Source organism: Ictalurus furcatus, chromosome 24, assembly GCF_023375685.1.
Source record: "Ictalurus furcatus strain D&B chromosome 24, Billie_1.0, whole genome shotgun sequence".
In the NCBI taxonomy this organism is placed as follows: domain Eukaryota; kingdom Metazoa; phylum Chordata; class Actinopteri; order Siluriformes; family Ictaluridae; genus Ictalurus; species Ictalurus furcatus.
The window spans coordinates 17,315,992-17,343,453 of record NC_071278.1 but is presented as its reverse complement, the minus strand read 5'-3'; the positions used below and the strand labels follow the sequence as shown (position 1 = coordinate 17,343,453).

Genomic DNA, 27,462 nt, shown 5'->3' with positions numbered 1-27,462 from the left:
GTAACCAGTGTAGAAGTTTTGCATTTCCCATGAAAGGACACACGAAACTCCACAAAGCTGAGGATCGAACCAGGGACCCTGGACCTGGGAAATGGCAATGTTACACTGTGCCAATGAAGCTCTGATTTCAACTTATCCATAGAAAATAGAACTGGAATATAAAGTCAAAAATTAAACAGGACAGTCTCCAGAGCTGCAACTGAGAGGATCTCAGGCTTTTCAAATGATATGATATTTATGTAGACATAGGCTGGGCTTACATTCACAAACATTACATTCAGAAAGAGAATTACACTTGAACTAATGTCATTTCATTCATTTCCCACCATTATTTATATCTTAGCATGAAATATTTGACCATTTGTGTTCCTTCTTATATTATGTCATTGAGTACACAATGCTTTTTTTTTTCTCCCTATAGTGTATGCAATGTGTCTGCTGCTGCATTTTCTAGCTTTAGTAACACTGAATTATTTTGTGGAATAGATGTAAGTATTCATCATACCAGATTAAGTCATTTTAAAACCACACCTACGTCATGCTCAGCCGAACTGCACACTCAGCTGCAAGAAAAGGCCAGAATATAATGGCCAAGACAAAAATGGACTAGTAGCTTGATCTGCTTGCATTGTAGGGGAGACTGAAGTCCTGCATAAGAAATGCACGGTGTTATTTACGCGCAAGAGAAAAACGTGTGCTTAAGCTGCTCAGACGATGTAAAAGAAGTTGAAGGCGGTTATAAAAGCAGAGTGGTCATTTAAAGAATTGGTGAATATACACCACATTCAGAAAAGGAAATGCAAACTATCAGATGTAATCAGATTACAGGTAGAGTTTGTAAAAATAATAATAATAATAATAATAAAATAAAAAAAAGGGAATACTATCAGGATTACAATTTTTTTTTTTAAACCAAAGAAATTCTTTTAACGCTATATAGACAGCTACTTGTTTATAGTTCTGGTTCTCTCTTGCCACAACATGAGCAACCTCCTGGTGCATGCACAAATAAATTTTGCGCAAAGTTAAAGGGGACCTATTATGCAAAATTCACTTTTACATGGCGTTTGAACCTAAATATGTGTCGGCAGTATGTGTACACAACCATCCTATAATGATATAAATCCACCCACTACTTTTATTATATTCCCCATAAATCATGAACAGTGTCTCAAAACGAGTCGTTCGCGTTTTCTATCCAATGTGACGTCACGTGGGCCCTGCCCACACCTGGTGACGGACTCTGCCGTATAAGCATAGCTCCTCCCCTGAGTGAGCTGCACGCAGTCCGCCATGTTCTCCGCGCTGGAGCGGCTACAGTGATAAGAAGAATGTCTCAGCTTCGTAAGCTTTGTAAGTGTTCTGTTGTTGGCTGTAAGAATGAACAGAAGAGTCTTCATGTACTCCTGGCATCAGAAGCACTGAAGATGCAGTGGAGAAGTTTTATTTTCGAAGGAAACGTGCCCCAAAAATAGCTACGTTCATGTACGTTTTTCCCGAATCATTTTACACCGGACTGCTTTGTGAACGAGGGTCAATACAAAGCAGGATTTGCTGAAAAGTTGATTCTCAAGGATAGATCAATACCAACCGTTCGTGATGAAGTGCCATATCCAGAAAACCTAAGTATCGCACTTTATATCTTGTGAATGCTTGCAAATCACAAAAAAATGATCTGAAGCACGAGCTGTATAAGCACAGCACTCTTCTGGAAAGGGGGCGGGGAGCAGCAGCTCATTTGCATTTAAAGAGACACAAACGAAAACGGTGTTTTTGCTTCCACCCAAAAAGGGGCAATTACAGCATGGTATAATAAATGATCCGTGGGGGTATTTTGAGCTGAAACTTCACAGACACATTCTGGGGACACCGGAGACTCGTATTACATTTTGTAAAACGGGGCATAATACATCCTCCTTCATTTTGGTAGAAATTAAAACAAATGGTTCCCCGAAATGCTTTTGTGATGTAATGTTTATTTTATTTTATTAAAACAAATCCAAACAGTGAACATGTTTTTGAGGCTCTAAAAATAGTTTTAGAGATCGTGTTGCTATTCTCTTGACTTTATTTACATGTTTAACCTTGAAGTATTCCAAAAATAATCACATTCCATTACTTTCATATTGGGATACTTGGATTACGTTAATGATTAAATTTTTTATGAAGTCATTTGTAACTGTAACGGAATACATTTTTAAAGTAATCCTCAACACACGTGCTTAACACACGCTTTTAATACCACATTTCACTCTGATAAACAACACACTACATGGCTTTTGCTACAAATTAATTGTCAGTGCTGCCTTCATTGTGCCCTGAAGGGTATACAAACTTTTATACTTGACCATATCGTTTGTTTCTTGGCCACCCTGGATACCATCATTAACCGTTATAATGTGGCTACTATCAATTTTAAGGATCATTAACACTTTTATTGTCCCCTCTGGAGTATTAGAACAGCAAGGCCAGTTGTGTTGTTTTTTGCTATACACTAAATACAGCTGGATTTGAAATCAAAAGATGAAAATGAGACGACAGATCAGAATTTCAACTTTCATTTCCTCATATTTATATCTAGTGTGTTAAACAACTTAGAACATGTCTACTCTTAGGCATGTCTACTTTTGGTTTGAGGCCCGTGTTTTACTTGTGGAGCCTGCATTTGTTACTAAAAAGGATAAACCAACATAAAAACCAGAGAGCTGTCTATGGGAGAAAAGCAAGCCATTGTGAAGCTGAGAAAAGAGGAAAAAATCTATCGAAGCTATTCCAATACAAAAAGAAAGAAACCCCTGGTGTACTAACAACCAGACATCGAACAGATCGGCCAAGGAAAACAACTGCAGTTGACGACAAACATTGTGAGAGCTGTGAAGTAAGTGTACTGAAATCTGCACTTACAGCTGCTTGCTGTCTCTTCAGCTTATCTCTGTACTCTTCCAGCTCCTGCAGGTTCAGATCGGGGGGAAGTTTCTGCAAGCAGAGAGAAGCATCGCAAATTCAGTATACTAAATGTTCTGAGGAAGAAAGTAAAACAACAAGCATCCAAATTTTGGCCCAAATTCAATCCACCTCTCAATGGATCTCTTCAAAAGTGGTCAAGTTTTGAAAAATGCTGACGTATGCACAATTATCTATATAAAATGTGATGATACGCAATGATTCTGAAGGACATTTTAAGTAATAATGCACAGCATTTCCCACTTAAATAACAATAAGTTCCAAATAAAGAAAGCAGGGCATGAATAAGAGGAATTACTTTCCCCTTGCCTGGTCTCACTCATTTATAATGCAGTTTGTGATGCATCACCAAATCTAATGAGATTTCACACCCACAATAAATGGATAATCCATCAATCCTGGATTTGGCTACAATCTTCACACAAAGTCCACACGCACGGGTGGTTGCAAAACTCTGCGTGCGTCGCGGAAATGCAGTGTCAGGGCTCTTCCTGCTCATATGATTGAGAAGGTTATGGCTTCACTAGTGCCTTGAGAAAGTGTGGTAGATTTTGGACTCGGCAGGCGGTCCAGGGAGTTTATACAGGTGTTAAACTGAGCAAACACACCTCAAGTTCGTACTGCACCATGTCAGTGGAGTCGTTGGAGTAGTACACCTCCTCTATGCTGTCAATGATCTCCTGCTCAGCCTGCGGATCAATAGGCTGCTCCCTCAGCTCTCTCAGCTCCTCCTGAGGGACAAACAGAGAGAGAGAGGTGAATGAGAGAGAGAGAAGTAAATGAATACGGATGAACTAATGCTTATTCAGAGTCAGCATTATTTTTCTGGCATATGATCGTGGGAGAAGATACAGCATTTCCCCACAGAACTGCGGTCTGGTGCACCATTTCTGCTGCTAAGCACTTAATACTGCTACCCTGAGGGGAAACTCCTTATGGATCTCCATAAGGATTAACACAGCCACATCAATATCAGGAGAAAAACATAAGCAGACACAGGGCTTTGCAGACTTTGAAGAGTGATGCTGGGAAGCAGACCTACATGATGGAATTCTGCTTAAAAAATAAAAACAGAAGGTGAGAAGAACATGGGGCAGAAGGAGTCAAAAGCAGCCCCCTACCCTCACCACCCCTTTCCAGTCTTGCAGATTCAAAGCACAGCACAGTTTAGAGCAGGGAACACCGACAAATCAAAACAAGCAAACAAATGTTTCAAGAATGTTTTTTTAATGGCTGTAGTAACTTCTGATTTTTATTTTATTTTTTTTTTAACATGAACTATAGCAGCTTCCGTAGCAGATCCATGCGCTGATTCTGTCCACCAGAAAGCCGCTTACAAGGTAAACGTTTTCACAGATTTTTGTAGATTTTTTTATTTCAATTGCCCTCTCTAATCTGATGAGTCAACTGGCAACATGACTCATTTAAAAAATGTAAGGTTTAAAGACAACTGGAAAGAGAACTGTGTGTAAATTCTCCACTTTAAGTTAAAAACTGACGTCCCATCTGATCAGAGTCCATGGCACTAGTCAAGAGAGGCAACATGAAGCACCACAAAAACAAAAAATACCCACTTTAAATGGATGTCTTATATATGTACAGCCATAAACGAATCACTAATGATTAAGCATTAAAAGATAACCGTTTCTCATCACTCAGTCATGTTAGATTCAGAAATTGTATGCAGCTGGACCTTTACACATTTTACTGGAATACTCCTGGCTTAGCATTTGCCCACAACACCACCTGACTCATTACATGAAATGCATCACAGCAGTGGGTCTCATTCATCAAGTTGGATACAAACAGATTTATGTGTGAATCGTTTGTATGAGCGTTAACACTGAAAATTTAGTATTCATGAAAATCCCATAAATTAAAGGGGGAAAAAAAATAATAAAAAATTCCTTTTGTATTCTACTCCTGCTCATGGGCGTGTGTATAAATTAAGACTAACTAATGCAAAGCTCAGCTGGTCGGCTTCAAATCGTATAACTTGTGATGGGTCACTACATTTTTATATATTGGATTACTCTGTCAAGTTTAAATGGCTTATTTATCTCAAATAAATAAATAAATAAATAAATAAATAAATAATAGGAGTTTTTAGACCAGGCATTTCATATAGAACTGAATGGCATATTCTAAAGACAAATAGTTTCAGAGGAAATGCTGGTGTATGCAAGAAGGACGGGCTGGTTAGTGCAGACGGCAACCGTAAGCCAAGGTGGTGCAAAAGGCACAATTGATATTACTGAAAGAATTAGCATATGATGCCCTTAGGAGGCAAAGGATATTCTGAGTGGGTGAAAGCTGGCTTAATTGGTTCTGTTTGCCATGGCATCTGGTCAGTTTTAAAAAGCTCGGTCATACTTTGCCCTCCCTCGGGTGCAGAAAGACTCTGCTGATTAGCAGCAATACTTATTTTTAACTCAGTTGTTTGTGTCAAAACCTTTTTCGATGATACCGAATTCACCTCTGTAATTTCCCTCCATATTTTGGCTATTTCAGCTGGATACAGTGCTAAATAATTTTGTTTTATATTTCCCTGTAAACATGAGTCAAAAGTACTTCAACTTCTGCCTCAGAGAAATTCTTCTCTTTTTAGCCATTTAGCAACCATTTTGTGCTTTCCACTTTGTGAACTTGGCCTTTTTAATGGAGTTTTGCAGGCAGCAAGAAACACAAATTAGCTGTGGCGTGCACGCACATGGTAATATACAGGTGACTGCCATTCATCAGCATGTGTGTGTACACGGCACACCGTAATGGACCGGCATCCCATCCAGAGTGTATTCCCACGTCGTGCCCAGTGTTCCTGAGATGGGCTCCGGATCCACCATGACCCTGACTAGGATGACCCTGAAAGCACTGACTAAAGAGAAAGAATAAACAGTGAAACAATAAAAATGTGAGAGAAACGTGGACTTTCATTCAATTAGCCTCTATAAGCATTTTCAGTTTTCCTGCTGTTCATTCTACTTTTTTTTTTTTTCAGTCTTTGTTGTCTTTATATTTTTCCCCATTTCTGAAAGGTGGATTTCATTGCTGGTAATGTTTTAGCCAAAACAATTTTATAACCACCTCTGTGCTTATTATTTTAAAGAGCTGTCGACTTTCAATTTTATCTGTCTCCCAGATACCACTGACTCCTAACTTGGTAAACAGATGTTGACTGTTTTAAATCATTAGACACCTTAATGAGGCACATTCAAATACAAATAGCATTAATTAGAGAACATCAGAGGGGTGCAAAAGTTTTAGATCACACTTGACTCAATTGCTGTAATATTTAAGCCATGGTGTTATGTTGTTTTGTTGAACAGTGAAACACCATTAAATGTATGAATATGTAAATTTTTGCCTTCGCTTATAACAAGTAAGGTCATTTTAGCGACACTATGCTACAATGTTACACCGACTATGCAACATGGGGGGTGATATGGACACATGACAGTAACTGAAGCAATCCGGTTCGAGTAGTCCAACAGGATTAGTAGTAGTTGTTGCTGTAGTAGCTGTTCCCAGACTATAAAAAGGTTTGATTGATAGGCCTGTTTATAGATTTTGACTGGTGTTTACCAACGCTCACTGGCCCATTGTACTTTTCCCAGCAGTCCCGGTGCAGCAGAGGATGCAAATTGTTGATAGGTAAAAGTACTGGAACAATATAAAAAGGAAAGCCTGTCAGAAACAAAGACAGCAGAAGGCGAACAGGCGCAACACAAGACGATGGATTAAGGCTTTTTTTTGTTTTTAAAGCAAAGATGGAAAGAAAGGAATCCAGAGCCAGCACAGACGGGAACAAGGAAATTAATTTACAAAGAGTCTGTAAATTAAAATAAGCTCCACTGCTGATGGAAGAGAGGTGCACGTCTTTGTAAATAGCAGCTAAGTTCAGAGTCATTTTTAAAACTGTGCTGAAAAAAAAAGGGAGGAAAAAAAAAAAAGAAGCAGTAATTTGGAAAATCAGTCTAACCACTATCTCAGTAATTTAAGGTTGCAGCCCAGAGGCACCAGGCAATCTCTTGTTCAATAAGAACAAACAACTGTAGGAGCAAAAAGCCCCAGGATGGTTCCTGACGGTCATCTCAAGTCTCATGAGAGAAACAGACTGAACATACCACTGCAATGAAGAATTTTTTGAATCTGCCCATAAGAAAAGTCAGGTGGGAATTTGGCGTATCTATAAAGAGAAAATGTAATCAATTCCAACACTCACGTGCTGTGCAGGCTGCCCATGACCATACACTGTCTCATAACACTTATTCACGTCTTACCACAGCATTGCGGAATTCTACATTCCGATTGGAGAAAAGGTGATTCATTAGAAACAGCTAACACAGGTACTTGTATAGCAGATGCCCCTTAATCCAAATCATTGATATGATCAAGCTTTTTACAAGGAGATGATCATGTATTATTTTTGGAAGGAGTCTCCAGTGTCAGTTCTCTGTAACCTTCAGAAGTAACCCTAAGTGGTTATAACATAAGTGCTAACAGGACGTTCCACATAGATAAAACGTATGAAATGTCAATTTTTCATGAACTATAAAACTGTAATCACTGCCAAACTGTTGCAGTATAAAGAGGAATAAAACACACCAGGGCATGCTGTTGTAGAAAAATAAACAACTTTGTGTCTCATACCACTACATCATTGATTATTTTCCAATAACAGCATGCCCTGGCTTTAGTCATTGCTTTATTCATTCTTTACGAAAGCAGTAAGGAAGACAAGAAACACAGCCTTAGAACCATCTTATAGACAAGCACCTTTGCGTTTCTGAGGCTCTCAAGATCCCAGCCATCACTTGTAGTCACAATCAGTGGTGAATGGTACTATATTTCATATCGTCACTGATCTCATTATCACAATAAATACCAGAAAATATCGTGATATAGCTTTAAGTCCATATCACCCATCCCTACTGCCAACCCTACAATTAGTGGACAACTGGCTGTACCACCTGAGCCACAGCCGCCCCCACACCAGTTGTCTATTCTTTTCTGGTAATAATTTATTTATAATCCCGCTGTCACCCTGGACATCACCTTTTCCATGCACTTCCCCCCAGCAGAAGACTCTGAGCTATGAAAACCAACACGACAAGGCACATGGTCGTCCTGGATGAACGCGCCTGCCAATTGCAGCAACTGTAATGTCAAGCATCCTGAATATAGCTGCAAACTGTACTGACATTTAAAAACATCATCATCACACTCTATGGGTAATAATATTGTGATTTACCCCAAGAGAATGATTATTCAGTAGGAATTCAGAAAACACTTCAAAATGGCTGAGACACTGCGTGCACGATATAGCTCACAGGGAATGGATTCAGACTCATCTAACGCCTTTATCTGTTCTCTTTTGATGACATCACCTCCTTGCACCTAGCAGGGCGAGTGTGGGGGTGTGTTTGGGGAAGGAGGGAGTGGAGGTTTTGGGTTTAATGCATTTATGTGCCGGAGACAGGGGAGTTTGAGTAGAATGAGTCATCAGTCAGAAAAAAGAAAGAAAGAAATACACTAAGAGAAAGCAGTGATGTGTAAAACCTTCAGATGACTGACTTCTGCTTAAGACTTCAAAATGACTTTTCCCTCAGATGTGCTATAATCTTTATAAGGCTAGTGTCTTTTCGAGTTGTTTGTTTTGAAGAAAAGTTGCACAAGTCAAGTTCTCATCAAGAGAGGTTCACAGGGCCCTCGCTCAATTTTCTTCCCAAAGGTTGATGCACAAATTATAGTGCGACGCCTCGTAGCCGAACAACGCTGTCCTTCAATGTGAATACCTCTCATCCCTCCATTCCCCACGCACAGAGGAATAAACATCATTTGCACATAAAAGGCGCCGTCACGTCTGTGAATCAATCAAAGTTGTTAAACTCAAGTGCTATTAAATGCACCTGATCAAAAAAAATATGACTATGTTCTGTTTCATTTAAAAGGACAATAAAAAAAAAAAAAAAAAAATCATGTTGAGATGAGAGGCGAGGGAAACAACGTGCTGCACCCAGTCATATCACTGCTGTTGTGTTTATGCAGGCGTCCCTCTGTCGGTCATTCACAACCTCGTGAGGCCAAGTCACATGGACAGCTACGTGACCACCGTTTGGATTGGTTTGTTTTGGCTGTTTTTGGCATCTCGAGTTGCTCTGCTGCGTTCTGCAATTTTGCCATAGCAAATACAAAGCCATCTTAGAAAAGCAATTATACATCCAGGACATGAACTATATTCATTTTTAATGTATTATTTATTCATCTGTAGTAAATAATTCAAGTGTTTCTGCTGCATTAACTGCTTTACTAAATTAAATTACAATGTAATCTTAAACCACATGACTACAGTGCCATCTACTGGGGGAAAAAAAAAAGTCAGTCCAGGGCAATATGATGATTATGATCGTGATATTGTGACCAATTACGCCACAGAACTCTTTTTTGAGATTTAGGTATCAGTATTTTCATAACAATTCCAAAATTGTAAAACAGATGATAATATGCTAAAATATTTTACAGATTTATTTTTCTAATTTCATTGTACTTCTTTATAGCAATTATTTTATTTCATTGTTTAAACACTGCTTTTCAGTGTTAAATTATTTGTTATGTGCAGATATTTTGCTTTAACTCAGTATTCCACAGGGGTTTTTTTTTCCTTCACTTGATAATGATAATGAGCCATTATTAGTCACATATACATTACAGCACAGTGAAAGTCTTTTCTTCGCATATTAGATGCAATGTTAGGTGGGGGGGGGTTGTTTGTCAGAGCATAGGGTCAGCCATGATACAACGCTGTTAGGGTCAAAGGTCTTGACAGGGGGTTAAGGGTCTTGCTCAAGGGTCCAACAGTGGCAGCTTTGCAGTTCTGATCAGTAATCCAGAGCCTTAACCGCTAAGCCATCCCTGCCCCACTTCCACCAAACTTCCACCATTCAGCCACTACATCAACACCACTGGCAGGTGAAGTGAATAACATTATCTCGTTACAATGGCACCTGTCACGGTGTGAGATTTATTAGGCAGTTACTCAAAGTTGATGTGTTGAAGCAGAAAAAATGGGCAATTGTAAGGATCTGAACAACTTTAACAAGGGCCAAACTGAGATGGCTAGACGACTGGGTCAGTGCATCTCCAAAACAGCAGGTCTTGAGGGGTGTTCCCGGTATACAGTGATTAGTACCCACCAAAAGTGGTTCAAGGAAGGACAACCGGTGAACCAGCGACAGGGTCATGGGCGCCCAACGCTCATTGATGCACGTGGGGATAACCCGCCCTGCCACACTGCTAAAATTGATCAGGAATGGTTTGAGGAACATGACAAAAGAGTTCACGGTGTTGACTCGGCCTCTGAATTCCCCAGATCTCAATCTAATCGAGCATCTGTGGGATGTGCTAGGTAAACGAGTCTGATCCATGGATGGCCCACCTCGCAACTTACAGGACTTAAAGGATCTGCTGCTAACGTCTTGGTATCAGATACCACAGCACACCTTCAGAGGTCTTGTGGAGTCCACGACTCGACAAATCAGAGCTGTTTTTGCAGCACACGGGGGACCTACAAAATATTAGGCAAGTGGTTTTAAATTTATGGCTGAAACAGCTGTATCATGGGGCATGGCTTTATCATGACACATTATGTAGTATAGAAAAGTCTGGTTATCTGCTTTTTCTGCCATATTGCTCAGCCCTATTCTTCGTTTCATCATTGGTCATGACTATACAATGATATGAAATATTGAGCAATAGCAAATAATGTCGAGTTCGGTAGAATTACACAAGACACAGAATTACACAACAGTGAACAACTCCACAGCACACATTAACTAAACAGACAAGAGTGTATAGGGTGTGAACTGAATGTGACTAAGCTGTAATTAGCATTAAAACAATAGCAATATGATTTAACACATTTTCTTAGGTTACGATATCTAAAGCACAAATAAAGGGAACTGATAAGTCACAGTCCAACAGTCAGTACTGACAAATACCTACCAGTAGTGAACACATAAAACAGGTTCAAGAGGTTAAACACAAGCTTCCTGCTTTCTGAGTGTATTGTAATGGATTTCTGTATGGCCCCAGGACAGACTTGGTATTGTTCACAGGTGTGAATGGGGTCAAAAGCCTCTTGGGGAGGCATATTGATCTCATCACTCAATCCACTGCCAGTGGTGGTCAGGGACTCATATGAGAGGTCGACCGATTGATCGGTTTTGCTGATGAATCAGCAGCGATAACCAATTGCTGGAATTACGGGTTATGGGCAAAATTCCACACCGATAGTCCCGGTTGTGTCCGTTGTGGGAGTGGCTGAGAAGGGACCACCGTCATTATACAGTGCTAAAGCGGCCTCTGGGGAGAAATAAAAATTACATTTTTAATTTTGAAGTGGGGTTCCCCCCCCCACCCCCACCCCCACCCCATTCATTTTGGGTGTCTCTATTTTTATTTGCTATTTAGAGTGTTACTTTTTGGTTCAATTTGAATGTACATCTTTTATTTATTTTAATATTTATTAATAGTTAATATATATATATTAATAGTCATATATTCATTTCATTTTAAAAACGTACCAGTACATATTCATTTTACAGTCAATACTGTTTAATTTTGTAATAAAGTTCAGCAGTATTTTACTTTGAGTGTTATGTTTTCATTCAGTATCAATTTTAAAAGCCATCAGTTGATTAATCGGTTATCGGCAGGTACTGCCCAACTTAGTTATCGGTAAAATCCACTAACGATAGACCTTTGACTCATATGGCTACAACATCTGCAGTGTGAATGCTAAAGTGTCCCCATACTCTTCGACAACCAGGTTCATGTTGCTGAAACCCTCACAGTAAAACTCACCACCGGTATAATGATCTGAGTAAAAGTGTTAGTAATTTTATTTTTAAAAACATTTTTTTTTTTAAATAATAAAAAAAAAAACACCACAATGCAGAAACTACTCGAACAGTATGCTACCCGTTATGACGATGCAACAGAAATGAACGATGTGTAACAGGTATAACTGAAAGACAATAATTCTCTTTATCCCTAATTGGACCTCAGAAAGCCTCGCAGGTGCTCTGTGTGACTTCATGAGCTGAAATTTAACTCCAATTCCAACTCATTACAAAATTAAACAATGCTCCACTGCACAATCTCCATGGCCTGCATCGTTATCCATCTGGCGTATGACTCAAAGCGAGTGGCCCTGTGCCATGAGACAAAATATCTGACCTCTAAAATAACACATCTCAGTACGATACACAAGATATATATATATATAGATACACAAGAGGAGGTTTCTCCCTTCAGTCTCCTCTACAGGAGGTGAAATGCTGCTCAATTGAGTTAACCCCCCCCCCCCCCCGATGAAGTCCATTATTGTGTTGGCAGTAGGGTGGCAACTAATGATTATTATATAATTGATTTATATAGCCTAAATAAATATATTTAATATTTATTTATTAAATTAATATATATAATAAATATATAATAGCCTAAATATATATATTTATTTAGCCCATTATATCTTCGATTAATTGGATGGGGACAAACTTTCAGTACCATTTTTTCATTTATTTAAAATAAAAATCCACCAACTGAGTGTTACAAATATAAATTTCAGACTAAAACTTTGCTGTGACTTTACACTGCCTTTAGGCATATCGTATTACTTATGTTTACTTTGATCGTACTGTTTTAACGTGACATTACACATCTTACACTGTTCATCGCCTCATCTACACTGCGAGTGAGGAGCGACGCGGCCTTGTTACAAATAGATCCATCCCGTTATAATAAATGACATAATTTATACTGCAAGTGCGCATAACACAGCATATAACGACCAACATGAATTAAACTAAACCTTTTAGAGAACTCGCAGCAGTTTCCCCAAACCCTTGCACACAGTGGAGCATTTTGGATATAAACATAAATTTGTGCTCATGCATCACTGTCGTGCTTCCATGCTACACAAGCTCCACTTTGAAAAATTTGCAGGTTAAAATGTTCATTTAATATAAAATGCTCCCATGCCTTAGAGAACCTGTGTCGCACACTTTTTTCCCCCCCCGCGGTCACTTGACAATTATTTATCAATTATTATCGATTTTATAGATTAGTTGTTGCAGCTCTAGTTGGCAGTGTGTGTTGGATCATTGTCTTGCTGCATGATAAAACTCCTCCCGATTAATTTGGATGCATTCCTCTGTAAATTGGTAAACAAAATGTAAACCTCTGAATTCATTCTGCTGATACGATCACGAGTTACATCATCAATAAATGTTAGTGAGTGTTATAAAGGATAGGGTTGAACAGCCTGTTATATGACTGTCCAGGGACTATCGTGATATTAAAAGCTGCCATTTTAGTTCTGTCATGGAAGCTACGGGCAGAATGAGCGGTAATCCCGAGTGTCTTTAATGCAGATATTACTGTTGGTGGCTTGTGCGTGCAGCAAATAATGAGTATAAAAGTATTCATGCACTATAAATATAAATGTTATATATATATATATATATATATAAAAAATACACACACACAGAGTGTGATCCGTTATAAGTTATGAAGGATTCACTGGTGAACGACGGAATGAGTCAGCACTGTCATTTTACCATCAGTTTGACTTATACACAGTTAGTATTATGCTTATTTACAGCTCACCTGGTGAAGATTGTTAAAGATCGGTATCTTTATATTGTACAGATGAATATTATCACTGGCTGATAATGCGAGGTGTTTTATAATGTTTCATATTATTAGCTTGCTGTTTATGCTATATTATTTCACGGTTCTACTATTAATAACTGATGATCAACGTGATTGTACTCAGCATATTCAGTGTTCGTTGTTTCTTTCTGTAGAACCACACGTATCTGACCACCTATTATTCTGTGAACATGTAAAGTTTGAAGAAGTTTGGATTAAAGACAAGCTGAAGATGTACATTCTAACAGATGACTCACAGTGATCACCAATTTAAACTAGTGATACAAAGCCTGCAACTTCATTACAAAGTTGGTCCTTCGAACCGGATGGTGACTACCGTGTATAAAGATGGCTCCAGTTCCTTCAGACAGAGACTTTAATGCAGAAGGTGTTCGTCCATGCCGCTTAAGGCACCCTCCTGTCTGTCTAAATGAGTATGAGATTGACCTCCTTTATCGAAACAGAGGGAGAAATATGGAGAGATCCGCCAAGATGACGCCTCTCCCACAGTTCCCCACGCCGTCCAAAGACGGCATGAAATAAATGCCTTCAGCCTCAGGACATATTCCTTTCTATGAGAACACCCCATTCCCAGATCAGTGAACTCCACTTATCTTTGAGGCCTTTCAGCAGCTCCAGCTGGATAATAGGAGGTTACATCAGACTGTGATGGATATGCAGTGCTGAATGGATAAAAGTGGTGTTCTATTACTCCATTCCTCTTTGCAAATATCATCAAAGCATCAATTACAGTGGGAAGAAAAAGTATGTGAACCTTTTGGAATTTCATGGTTTTCTGCATAAATTTGTCATGAAATGTGATCTGATCTTCATAGTCAAGGGTATTGACAAATATAATGTGTCTAAAATAATAACACAAAATAAATTCTGATCCCTCATGTCTTTATTGAACACACTCATTCAACATTCAAAATGGCAGTGGAAAAAGTAAGTGAACCCTTTTACAATGAATAACTGGTTGACCCCCCATTGACAGCAATAACCTCAACCAGGCGCTTCCTGTAGCTGTGGATCAGACCTGCACATCGTTCAGGAGGAATTTTAGCCCATTCTTCCTGGCAGAACTGCTTTAGCTCGGTCATATTCTTTGGACATCTCATGTGTATGGCTCTCTTCAAGTCATTCCATAGCATCTCTATTGGGTTGAGGTCTGGGCTCTGACTCGGCCACTCCAAAAGGCCGCTTTTGTTTTTCTGAAGCCATTCTGTTGTGGACTTGCTCCGGTGTTTTGGGTCGTTGTCCTGTTGCATCACCCAACTTCTACACAGTTTCAGCTGACGTACAGACATTCTCACATAATCCTGAAGAATTGTCTGATATACTTGGGAATTCATCTTCCTCTCAATGATTGCAAGCTGGCCAGGCCCTGATGCAGCAAATCATGATGTTTCCTCCACCATACTTTATTTTTGGGATGATGTTTTCATGATGATATGCCGTGCCCTTTCTACGCAAGATGTAGTGCTATGTGCTTTTTCCAAATAGTTCAATCTTAGTTCCATAACTGTGGGGCTCTATAAGCAAAAGCTCTCCCCCCTGCTGTAGCCTTCACTATTCGAGGTACCGTCAAATAGCCTGCATCTTTTGATCTAAGTAGGCGTGGCGGATCATAGAAAACCAAAAGGTCGCTTAGATACTGTGGCACGAGACCGTTTAGTGCTTTATAGGCTAATAAAAGTATTTTATAGTTAATGCGGGATTCCACTGGGAGCCAATGCAGTATTGATAATATTGGGGTGATGTGGTCGTATCTTCTGGTTCTAGTTAGGACTCTAGCAGCTGCATTCTGGACTAACTGGAGTTTGTTTATGCTCCTACTGGAACGTCCAGACAGTAAGGCATTACAGTAATCTAGTCTAGAGGTGACGAATGCATGAACTAGTATTTCTGCATCATGTAGTGACAATATATTTCTTATCTTAGAAATATTTCTGAGATGAAAGAAGGCTATCCTAGTAATATTATCTACATGAGCATCAAATGATAGGCTGGAGTCAATAATCACACCTAGGTCTTTTACTGCTGTACATGTTGAAACAGAAAGTCCATCCAGAGTAACCATGTGATCAGAAAGATTACTTCTAGCTACACGTGATCCTAATAATAGTATTTCTGTCTTATCAGAATTAAGTAAAAGGAAGTTAGTTAACATCCAACGTCTAATGTCCTTTACACAATCCTCAACCTTACTAAGCTTCTGTCTGTCCTCTGGCTTCACTGAAACATACAACTGTGTATCATCAGCATAACAGTGGAAGCTAATTCCATGCTTACGAATAATTTGACCTAGGGGTAGCATATATAAAGTAAAAAGCAGTGGGCCTAAAACAGAACCCTGTGGAACTCCAAAGGTAACCTCAGTATGCGTGGAGAAGTCTTCATTTACATCTACGAACTGATAGCGATCGGTCAGATAAGACCTGAGCCAGGAGAGGACTGTTCCCTTAATGCCAACAACATTTTCTAATCTGTCAAGGAGAATAGTATGATCTATAGTATCAAAAGCTGCACTAAGGTCGAGTAACACAAGCAGCGAGACACAACCCTGATCAGAGGCCAGTAGTAGGTCGTTTACCACTTTAACTAACGCTGTCTCTGTGCTATGATGAAGTCTAAATCCTGACTGATACATTTCATGAATGTTATTCCTATCTAAGTACGAGCATAACTGCTTTGCTACAACCTTTTCTAATATCTTAGAGAGGAAGGGGAGATTTGATATAGGTCTATAGCTGGACAGTTGAGAGGGGTCAAGGTCAGGTTTTTTAATCAAGGGTTTAATAACTGCTAATTTAAGTGATTTAGGTACACAGCCAGTGCTAAGGGAAGAATTGATTATATTTAAAAGTGGTTCAATTACTCCTGGACAAATCTGTTTAAAGAAACATGTAGGTACAGGATCTAGTATGCAAGTTGATGAATTGGCTGAAGAGATTAATGTAGCTAGTTCGGTCTGTCTAAGCGGAGCAAAACACTCTAAACATCGATCTGATATCGCTACATTATCATCTAATGGGTTTGTTACAGTACTGTCCGGTTTTAATTTAATGGCCTGTATTTCACGTCTAATATTTTCAACCTTATCCATGAAAAATTTCATGAAATCTTCACTGCTATGTAATGATTGAGTGGTTTTATTCCTAGTTAAATTTTGCTACCGTGGATATTGCAAATCATTGGATATCAAATGAAATCAAATGCTGAGACAACTTGCAGACAAGTGAATTCTTCTACTGATGTTCTTTACTTAGACAGGAAAGCTGGATGCAGTCGAGTCTTCCTCAAGGTCACTAGAGTGCTTCTATGCAGTGGTAACCCTACTTAAGATATGCAAGCTATTCTGGATGACAGATGAGAACAAACCATCCGCCTCCAGGATGCAGGACAAAAGTTGAAACTTGAGGGTCATTCAGAGAGCCGTACACTTAGAACTGCGCGGAAGGACCAACGGTTGATACAGGGCACATTGGTGACTTTCACTGGCTCACCAGCCATGCAGCCTGAGGGGAGCAATTGTTCATTTACTTATCAAGGATATAATCTAAATCAATTACACCTGCCTGTTCTCAACTTGAGCTCTTCTGTGCTAGGTGTCCTGCTGCACTTTAGAGAGCATTCCACAACTTTATGTCAGCAGTGACATAAAGGATATGTTCCATCAGGTGAGACTACTCCCGGAGGACAGACCTCGCTTGCACTTTCGGTGGCATCACACGCAAATAGATAGTTCACCGAATGTGTACGAATGGCAAGTCCTACCATTTGGGACAACTTGTTCCCCATGCTATGCAACATACACGCTTCAGAAACATGTCACTGATCACAGCCAATCGGGGGATGATGTTCGTGATGCTGTCGAAAAATACTTTTATGTAGATAATTGGCTGCAGAGTTTCCCTTCTCCGGCAGCAGCCAAAACATTGGTTAACAAGTTGAGGGAACTGTTGATAAGTGGAAACTTTGAGTTAAGGCATTGGGCGAGCAACTTCCCAGAAGTCATGAGACACCTTCCCACCAAAATACTGTCACAAGATAGTGACCAGTGGCTTAACCAAAGGCAAACTGATCCACAAGAACCTGCTCTGGGATTATGCTGGAGGTGTAAATCAGACACATTGATATACAAGCCCCACCTGCAGGAAGCAAGTCCCATAACTACATATACAGGAGTACATATACTGCCCTGTGGAGGTTGTTGGTGATGTTACTGGCTGTTGTTTTTGGGTTTTTCTTCACAGCTCTCACAATGTTTCGGTCATCAGCTTGTTGCTGTGGTTTTCCTTGGCTGACCAATTCTGTGTCTGTTGCTCAGTACACCAGTGGTTTCTTTCTTTTAAAGGATATTCCAAATTGTTCTATTGGCTATGCCCCATGTGTCTTCAATGCCTCGGAGTGATTTTCCCTCTTTTCTCAGCTTCGAAATGGCTTGCTTTTCTCCCATAGACAGCTCTCTGATCTTCATGTTGGCTTATCCTTTTTAACAACAAATACAGTCTTCTCAGGTGAAACTGAAGGCTAAAACCAAAAGCAGATATTCAGAGCTATTTATTGTTGAAACAGTCAATCTAACAGGATACACATGGATAACAAGAAATACCTGTCAGTCCAATATTTTTGCTCACCTACAAAATGGGTGGTTTGATACAAAATGTGCTATGTTGTTTAACACATAAATACCAGGAAATAAAAGCTGAAACTCTAAACTCTTCTCATATTCATCTTTCCATCTCAAACTATCTTCAGTCTACAACAAAAACAAATGAATTAGGCTTACTGTTCAATTAGTCATGTTTACAATGTCTACAAAAATAAATTACTTTCAACTTCAATGAATTAAAATATATATATATATAATCTTTTTTTTAATCAAAACAAAATATATTACATAAACATATCTTACCATTTTAAAGTTTCAGTACAAAATTCTAACATGAAATCAGATGCTTCCAATCAGAGTTTGTAAATTTTTTTTTTTTTAACATTTCGCCCAGCTCTACTCAATATACCGCAACAGTGCCATATTAGTGCAAGATAAAACACAACAGGGTGTGCGGTTACTGGAAAATAATCAACAATGGAGTGGTGTCTCACGTCTGGCATTTTGTCACACTGGTTAAGAAGACCATAAAGTTGGAATGCAGCGATCCTATTTATCCATTTTCAATAAGAAACCAATATCAGAGCTCCGAGTGTCAGCAGAAACCCGATTCTGATCCGATAACAACATCCTCATAGCAGTCAAGTCTCTTTACCGGCTTCTGTTGCCATGTTCTACAGAACATCAGAGGTATGAACATCAAAGCTACAATGATAAGACAACGTGTGTCCTATTTTTACAATGCGTGATCTGCGTCACATCAGTCAACATTACATACATTGACAGCCTACTTCAGTGGATCAGATTAAAATACTGGACACATCTGATACGAACAGCATTGCAGGGCAATATCAGACTGGATATTGATGCTCAGCATTGGATCAGTGAGCCCCCACCATATTGACCAGTGGTTCCCAGACCTGCTCTTGGAGTCTCCATCACCTGCACTGTATATTTCAGTGTTTCAGCTCATGATTATACTAAGCAATACAGATTTGCTCCAGAACTGGGGCTGTTCCTGCATTCATACAGAATTCAGTTCCAACACATCCAGTTAATCAGGTACACTTCTTACTTGACAGAGATGTGCTGAAATAAGGTTGGATCTAATCCTGTAGGAGGATTATGGATTATACTGCCCAAAAGCAATGCTTAAATATGAAAATGGCTATCACCAAGTTAAAAGAAAAGAGAAAAATAAATAAATAAATGACCCAAAAGCAGCACTTAAAGGATTAAACTGAGACAACAACAGCAGCAACAAAAAAAAAACATTAGTGAGCTGCTATTTGGCTTTGTGTTATAAGACCTGGGCAATACAACACTTCCGATATATAATTGGACACAGGCTATTGTGCATCACACTATTCATCCTCAGTCCCACCCAAACATGCCCTTTACTGAAGTATGAGAATCTGATACCATCCATCATCATAGACAAGCTTATTTAAACATACTGTAGCTTAGATATTATTTACAAAAGTAAAAAAAAAAAATAGCTATAACTGATTTCGAAAATGAGACACCACACATGATCCATCCAATGAATTTCTGATATTATTATAAGCAGGAAGCACATATCCCACTTCTTCTAATTTCTTCTAACTTCTAATTTCAATACAATGCCCATACCAGTGCTCTGTGTATAGCCGATAACTGATATAAACACCTCACAGTAACTGAGGCCTCTCTCTGAAAGCTTCAGTGAACAAGTTACTGAATGTGAAAGAACATAAGGGACATAGCATCCTGTCAAATCTGATCTCATGCCAGTGCAGCATCTCAAACTATCTTCAGTTACAATATCACAATTCCCAAACCTGAAATGGACAATATGAACTTTCTGTGACCCCAAGCCTTGGCTTTTTGGTTTCTCCTCATTATTTACAGACACGCTTGAAAATCCAGATTCAATAACTGTTTCAGAATATTTTCACGACTTCTGTTGTTCCACCGAGTCAGAGTCACTCAGCGTTGTTAAGGAACTAGCAGAGGTGGTTATACAGAGAAATGTGTCCAGTTTTATTGCGGAACTCCTAGTGGCAGGTGTCAGGATAGTGAAAAAGTCTCATTTGTGAACCTAGTTTGGAAATCTGCTGCTAGGAGTGTAACGTATATGCAACTGTGACCCGATTATGTCCGTTTAAAAAAATAAAATAAATAAATAATAAAAAAATTAAAATAAATAAACCCACCACAGGATTCATTCACTCTTGCTGGAGACTGGAGATACACATTTGCACCTACTGTACAAGTGTTATCGGTAAACACCTGTTGTTATTATTATAGTACAGTATCTTATGTCAGAAGGTCTTAAAGACATTTAAAACCAGTGACATGATTGGCGGCGATATTGAGAAAGAAAAGATGCACATGCACTAATTTCCATGCTCAAGAGGCATTACGTGCTTATAAGGCATTACCCTTTTTTTGTTTGTTTTAGATCATAGCATTATGGTTAAACCATAGCAATCCTAGTAAACACAATACATCTTTAGAAGCATGTCAATTAGTCAACGAATGTCTTTTCTACCTCTGTGCATGTACATAATGGACGTCCAATGATCATTTTTTAATTACTTAAGATTCTCCAGCTGTACATGCAAGTTTACAGCATTTCTGAATTGTGTTACAACTGGCACACGCGATCTTGCAATTGTGCCAGCATAGGGGAAATTACGTCTTCCAAAAGAAGATTGAAATCGTTCTCATGGCTGGATCGGGAAGCTGCTTCAAGGTTGTGATGGATTTTAACAGAAAACATGGCGAGCACATCTCTCTTACACACACGAAACTGTTGCCAAACTTATTAACGAATTCAAAAAGACTGGAATTGTTGTGGACCGACCGAGACGTGGACGTCCATGAACATCCACTGATGAAGGCACAACCGACGTAGAGCTGGCAAACACAGTCCCCTACTGTATATACGGAGACTTTTGGGACACTCTGTATATTGCTTATTTTCTGCCTCTCAATCCCACATATGCATCTCATTTGAAATATTCCAAAAGCGGTTAAACGAAATGAAATGAAACAAGTTTACAGAAAGCCAGGTCAGCTCACCTTGCTCGGGACCCTGAAGCTCTCCACGGGACTCATATCCGCCATACTCTCCTGAGGGCTTTTCAAGCCCTGTTAGGAAATAAATTGAAATGAAATCAAAGTTAAATAATTGCAGGTCAAATTCAAAATCAGTGGGGCATGACAGTCTAAGACTAGCTCAGTGCAATGATGCAGCATGGCACCACAACAATGAAAACATCAGACACAGAACATCAGATATATTCACAGGAATAAAGACTTGCTTTGGCCTGTATTGCTAGGTAGCTGATAAACAACCCCAAGTGAAGCTCTAGACCTAATAATAAAATTCCAAACCCATATAATACCTCATACATCTTAATGATTGAAGGATCTCATCATTCAGAAGGAATAAGATGCGTTTGATCATGCCTGCATTAAGCATATTTGTTTGTTCAAGGTAACGTACGTCACAGATGTCCGTCATCAACACCCTCGTCGCCTTACTCATCTTATAATTTAGGTTAACAGTTTAGTTACTTGTTTCGTTTGCAATAAAACACACGCCCCCAAGACTATAAAGACGGATTGCCATTCTGACATGTTGGGGTTTACAGCTAGCACACAGCTTCATTGGATTGCCACCTTGCTAACTGCACTTCCGGACTTCTCACGTCTATGACTTCAAAAAAACAAACACACAAAATAATCACCTTATTATGACTCACCTGTCGGGACATTAAAGATTTAATTTTCTGCATCTTAACGCAGTTGAACGTCAGTTGCAAAAAAAAATAAATAAAACTACAATAAGCGGCGTTACAACAAGAATATATTTCAAACAGCGAATCAGATGTTGCTATGCCAGACAGCTGCCATGTTTCTTCTGGCACACGTGACAGGAAGAATTCCGCGGTGCCGCATGGGATATGTAGTTGCAATTCTAATGCCTTCTTTTCTTTGCAGTAGTAGGCTTGTTGCATATCGCACAATCAGCGACAGTTTGTCTGTTAGAGCCTAGACTAATAAACTGTGGATTTTTCTTACCTTTTAAACAGCGAGTTCTCTCTGAAGGATGAAATACTGATAGTACAGTAAAACTACTGATTGTGTCGGGTCTTTTCTGGGGAGGAAAAGTATGCAATGAGTATTTGAAGTCATCCTCTCTGTGGATATAAATGATAATGAGATATGATATATAATGTCATTGTACACTTAATTTTCAAGAGATATGCTTGATTTTGTGTGCACAAATATGAATGGTGACCCCGGTGTTTAAATTGAGTAAGAGTACATTAGATCAGGGGTCCCCAAACTTTTCCAGGGCAAGGCCCACCAAATAGCATTAACATTTGACCGAGGCCCCCCTTTTGCAAGGTGTCTTTAAAACACATTAAAAATACAGACTTGTGAATATATCCCCCTTTTTTTATTAATAATTACATCTTACATCTTTACATTATATTACAATAGGAATTGAGTGTGTGTGTGTGTGTGTGTGTGTGTGTGTGTGTGTGTGTGGTTGTCTGAGAGTGAGAATTTATTTTTCACACCAAATTGTTGAGGCCCCCTGGGTGCCCCCTGGCGGCCCCCCACTTTGAAAACCACTGCATTAGATGGTAGTGGGTCCCCTACCTGAACTTACCGTTCAAGTTTCATGATGATAGCTCAGTGTTAAGTCTGTCAAATGCCTGCTGAAACCTGACTGGATGATGGATGCAGTGTTTTTACAGATAAATACATAAACCGATCATACCAAGCTTCAGCTCGATCAGACTTATAGTTCCTGAGAATTTGATTTTGATTGTAGGACTCACAGCACATGAGATATGGACCTTGTGCTCTAGTACCACCACTGGGCCAATCACACCCATCTCACCTGCAGCAAGAGGAAGCAAGAGCAGCAAGAGGAAGTACTACCTACTGACCAAGTTCCATGTCTCTATGACTTCTGGTTTGGGCTGCAGGATTCATTTTAAGTCAGAAAAATATGAAGAAGAAGAAGAAAGAAAGAAAGAAAGAAAGAAAGAAGATTCAATACTATTTCTACTACCACTACTACTACTACTACTACTACTACTACTACTACTAATAATAATAATAATAATAATAATAATAATAATCACAGGGGCACAGGGTTTGTTGGTGGTTGGGGGTTCAAATCCTGTCTCTCTCCCCTGTGTGTAGAGTTTGCATATTCTGCCCATGCTTTGGGGGTTTCCTCTGGGTATTCCGGTTTCCTCCCCTAGTCCGTTGTGTTGTAGGCTGATTGTCATTTCCAAATTGTCCGTAGTGTGTGTGTGTGTGTGTGTGTGTGTGTGTGTGTGTGCGATTGTGCCCTGCGATGGGTTGTCACCCCCTCCAGGATGTCCCCCGCCTTGTGCCCCGGGTTCCCTGGGATAGGCTCCCCTGGAACCCTTTGTTGGATAAATGGTATGGAAAATGGATGGATGGATGTATGGATGGAATAATAACAATAATATCAGTTGTTGCGCGACACAACCTGCAGATGGCAGTAATAACCAAACGTTGAAACTACTTTAAAAAGATTGTAGGTTGGGCTCCCTTCTGCACTTTTATTGGCTCCAAACATAAAGTGTTACTATTCTACATAACAGTTTTCCTTTACTGTGAGTTACGTATTCACTGATGACATCACCTTTCAGCAATGAGCCAAAAGAGGAGGTTCAATATCTGAGTCATAATTGGGTCAAAAGAATGAAAGCAAAAATTCAGAAGAAACAACTGTTTGGTTTTCAATAGGCTATATGTGTTTAATAATACATATATGCATGTAGCATTAGGGTATTCAAGACACCAGGAAATAAGGAAGTCAGGTTAACCCCAACAAAACATGCCTATGTCAAACAGCAGGTCTAATACCTACAACTTCATATAAAAATATATATGTGTGTATTATGTAATTAATTAAACTGCCTCAATGATTTAGCAAAATATAACATGTAAAACCAAGGGCCTTTGTTTAAGCTATTTACATTTTTGTTTTTACAGGTCTAAATATAAAAATATGGTGATTTCAAGATGTTATGCATAAGTCATGTTGAACATGGCACCCACCAAACATACAGATGTGGCATCACTTTCTATGAAGCCAATAAAATCATTATAATGCTGCTTATAATACGTTGTAAGTTATTAACGATTTATAATGAGCCTTTATATAAACTCTAATAATGGCTGATAAAGCTCTAATAATATGCTATAAATAATCCCTTGATAACCCTACAAGCGCAACAGCGCCCCCAGTGGTTATGAGAAAATACACAGAATGGTATGAAGAAGCGAGGCTGGGGATGATCTGGTTCATGCAGCCTATCACTGCCAGTCATGTGAGGTGATTACACAGAGTGAAACGTCCCCTAGGTGTGATCTACATTTGGGCTGATATATTTCAGGTCATGTCACTGACACACCCATATCACGACAGTGATTAAGAAACAAAGAATAATGAACATGAACAAGTAGAAAATTACAGATCATAAAAACACTTAAAAAATAGAAATCATGAATTCAGTTTCCTGTCTAAGTGTGTGTGTGTGTGTGTGTGTGTGTGTGTGTGTGTGTGTGTGTGTGTGTATGTAATAGTTTGCCCCACATCATTCTTATCGTCCTCATTGAGACCTTGTGATATAATGCATTTCTCAGCCCTAATAGTTTCATTGTTGCTTTTGTAAGTAACTATCACAATCAGCCGTCACTGATAATGAGAGAATGTTTATGAAACCAAACAGTAAATATCATGTTTTTGTCAAATATATGCCATCATTTTGCCCTATGGGTATGCAAACTTTTGCACTTCAGTGTACTCACTTCAGCAATCATATGAAAAAACAGTGACTGGCAGTGTCACTTGGATTTATCTGTTTGCCTGTTGGTTGTGTTTTTTTTTTTTTCCCTGTTAAAGACAGTTATTGTGAACGAAACCTCCCCTTTTCACAGACGCTCCAGGAAGCGCTTACACTAAACACACTCTTGGAAACAGTGACATGCTGGCATATTCATGTGAAAATGAGCCTTTATAACAACATAGAGTTCTAGATGACTGTATAAAATGTGATTTTAAAAATGATATATATAAAATTATAGTTCCGCATTAAAATTTTTTTTGGTTTTTTTTTGCACAGCTTGGCCAATTCTGAGGTTCGATAAGTTTTCAAATCTACTGTCGGTTGGAAGGTTGCATTTAAGCATTGGATCACTGGATGGTGGTTTAGAGTATCTTGTGAATTTATGAATCCAGATTGCCTCTGCTAGGAGGTTAATATTTGCCCATATTTTAACTAGATAATTGGCACAAAAACAGAGATCCAAAACAAAAGAGAAATGTGTTAGAAAACACAAAAATTGGTGTTGTTGCAAATTATGACCAAATTCAATCTGTGGATTTGACGGATGAGGGTCCAAGATCCTCTACTGACTACTATGACTTCACTAAATATTAATTGTGCAGATGCTAATAAATAGCAGTGTGTTTCATGCTTATAAAACTGTATGGTGTTTTAAAAAATAAATATACCACATCCTCATATACTTAAGTAAAAAATATTACTTATTACATGTTATTCATTTTTGCTCATTATCCTGAAGGATGCCAATAATACTGAAGGTGATTTAGTATCAATAACACTTTACAATACTGTTCTAAAACTCATATGTACACTAGAGGGCCAAAGAAAATGTCGGACACCTGACCATCAAACCTATATGTGCTTTTTGAACATCCCATTCCAGATTCTGTCCTACGTTTGCTGTTTTAATATCCTCCAATCGTCTGGGAAGGCTTTCATACTAGATTTTGGAGCGTGGCTGTGGGGTTTTGTGATCATTCAGCCACAAGAGCGTTAGTGAGGTCAGGCACTGATGTTGGGTGAGGAGGTCTAGGGTGCAGTCAGTTGAGGTCAGAGCTCTCCGCAGGACACACAAACCATGTCTTCATGGACTTCGCTTTGTGCACATGGGCATTGTCATATTGGAACAGGTTTGTGCTTCTTCTTCCACTGAAGGAAAATGTTAATGCTACAGCATATAAAAACATCCTATACAATTGTCTGCTTCAAACTTTGTGACAGCAGTTTGGAGAAGGCCTACATATGGTTGTGACGGTCAAGTGTCTACAAACTTTTGGCCATATAGTATATATATATATATATATGTAGGCTCTAATCAGAAATGAATAAGTACTACTATATTAACACTTAATTACAGAGTCTCGCTGCCTTCCCTATACTGAAGATCTAATAGCTACATGGTTGCCATGAGTGCTAATAAAAAGTCCTACTGAGGATTAAATGGTCATGAAAATGAGAAGACAGTGAAATCTTACACAGCAATGAGGAAAACAATCGACGTTGTCTATGGAGTGAATTATTTTGTAAAAGTAGATAATAGTGCGTTAGTTCCTGGTTAATAAAGGCAGTGACAGCGCTTCTGATTTCCCTGTCAAATGAGGGAGTGGTTGGAGCAGCAGACAGTTGTTGCTGTAATTCCTCTGCTCCTCCTGCAAAGCACACAGTGAACAGATGGTCTCCCACCATAAAGCCTGCTCACACGTACACCTTATGCATTTAGTAGCAGTATTATGACTCAGCTCTACTAAAACAGCCATGTATACCGAAGTGCCTTTTAGTTGTCAGGCTTATCAGTGCAACATATGCAGTGATAATAAATGAAATGAAAGTAAATGGGATCTGTTCTAAGTTGATCACTTGCCCTAGAAACATAAGCATCAGAAACAATAGGATTCAGCAGTTACCCTGCACTCTTGCACAGCCTCGGCATCCGTGAGCTATGTTGAAATTAGCTTGATTAGGTGTCTTAGATATAATGTCATATTATGTCAAATGCTTCTGGCTTTATTTTGTTAGAATAAACGGCATGGCTCAAGGGAAGAGCTCAGCTGGAGTCGTGTCCTAAACCTTCTGTCACTTCTTTTGTCCAGACTGCTGACATAGCAGACATGACCTGAGGACAAACTAGACATAATACAATAAATAAGGAATAAAACATAACTGATAACAGCATGCCTCAAAATGTATTATTCCTCTTATACATATAGCTCAGCTATTTTTTTTTATTAATTAAAGTAAAATAGATTTTTTTTTGCATTTATAGTGTGGTTTAAT

The 27,462-nt window shown here is 39.0% G+C and overlaps 1 protein-coding gene across 3 annotated transcripts in view; it reads right to left on the bottom strand.

Moving 5' to 3' along the window:
* Positions 1 to 22,929, bottom strand: part of vps50 (VPS50 EARP/GARPII complex subunit) — a 152,075-nt gene extending 129,146 nt beyond the window's left edge. Inside the window, exons 1-4 of one of the 3 annotated variants that reach the window (XM_053613104.1) lie at positions 22,048 to 22,929; positions 21,362 to 21,430; positions 3,573 to 3,695; positions 2,905 to 2,976 (exon numbers count right to left, since the gene is read on the bottom strand). In XM_053613104.1, the coding sequence (XP_053469079.1) occupies positions 2,905 to 2,976; positions 3,573 to 3,695; positions 21,362 to 21,430; positions 22,048 to 22,302 (519 nt within the window). In that variant the 5' untranslated portion in view covers positions 22,303 to 22,929. The other 2 variants (XM_053613102.1, XM_053613103.1) reach the window with 2 other exon arrangements.
* Between the last annotated feature and the right edge of the window lie 4,533 nt (positions 22,930 to 27,462).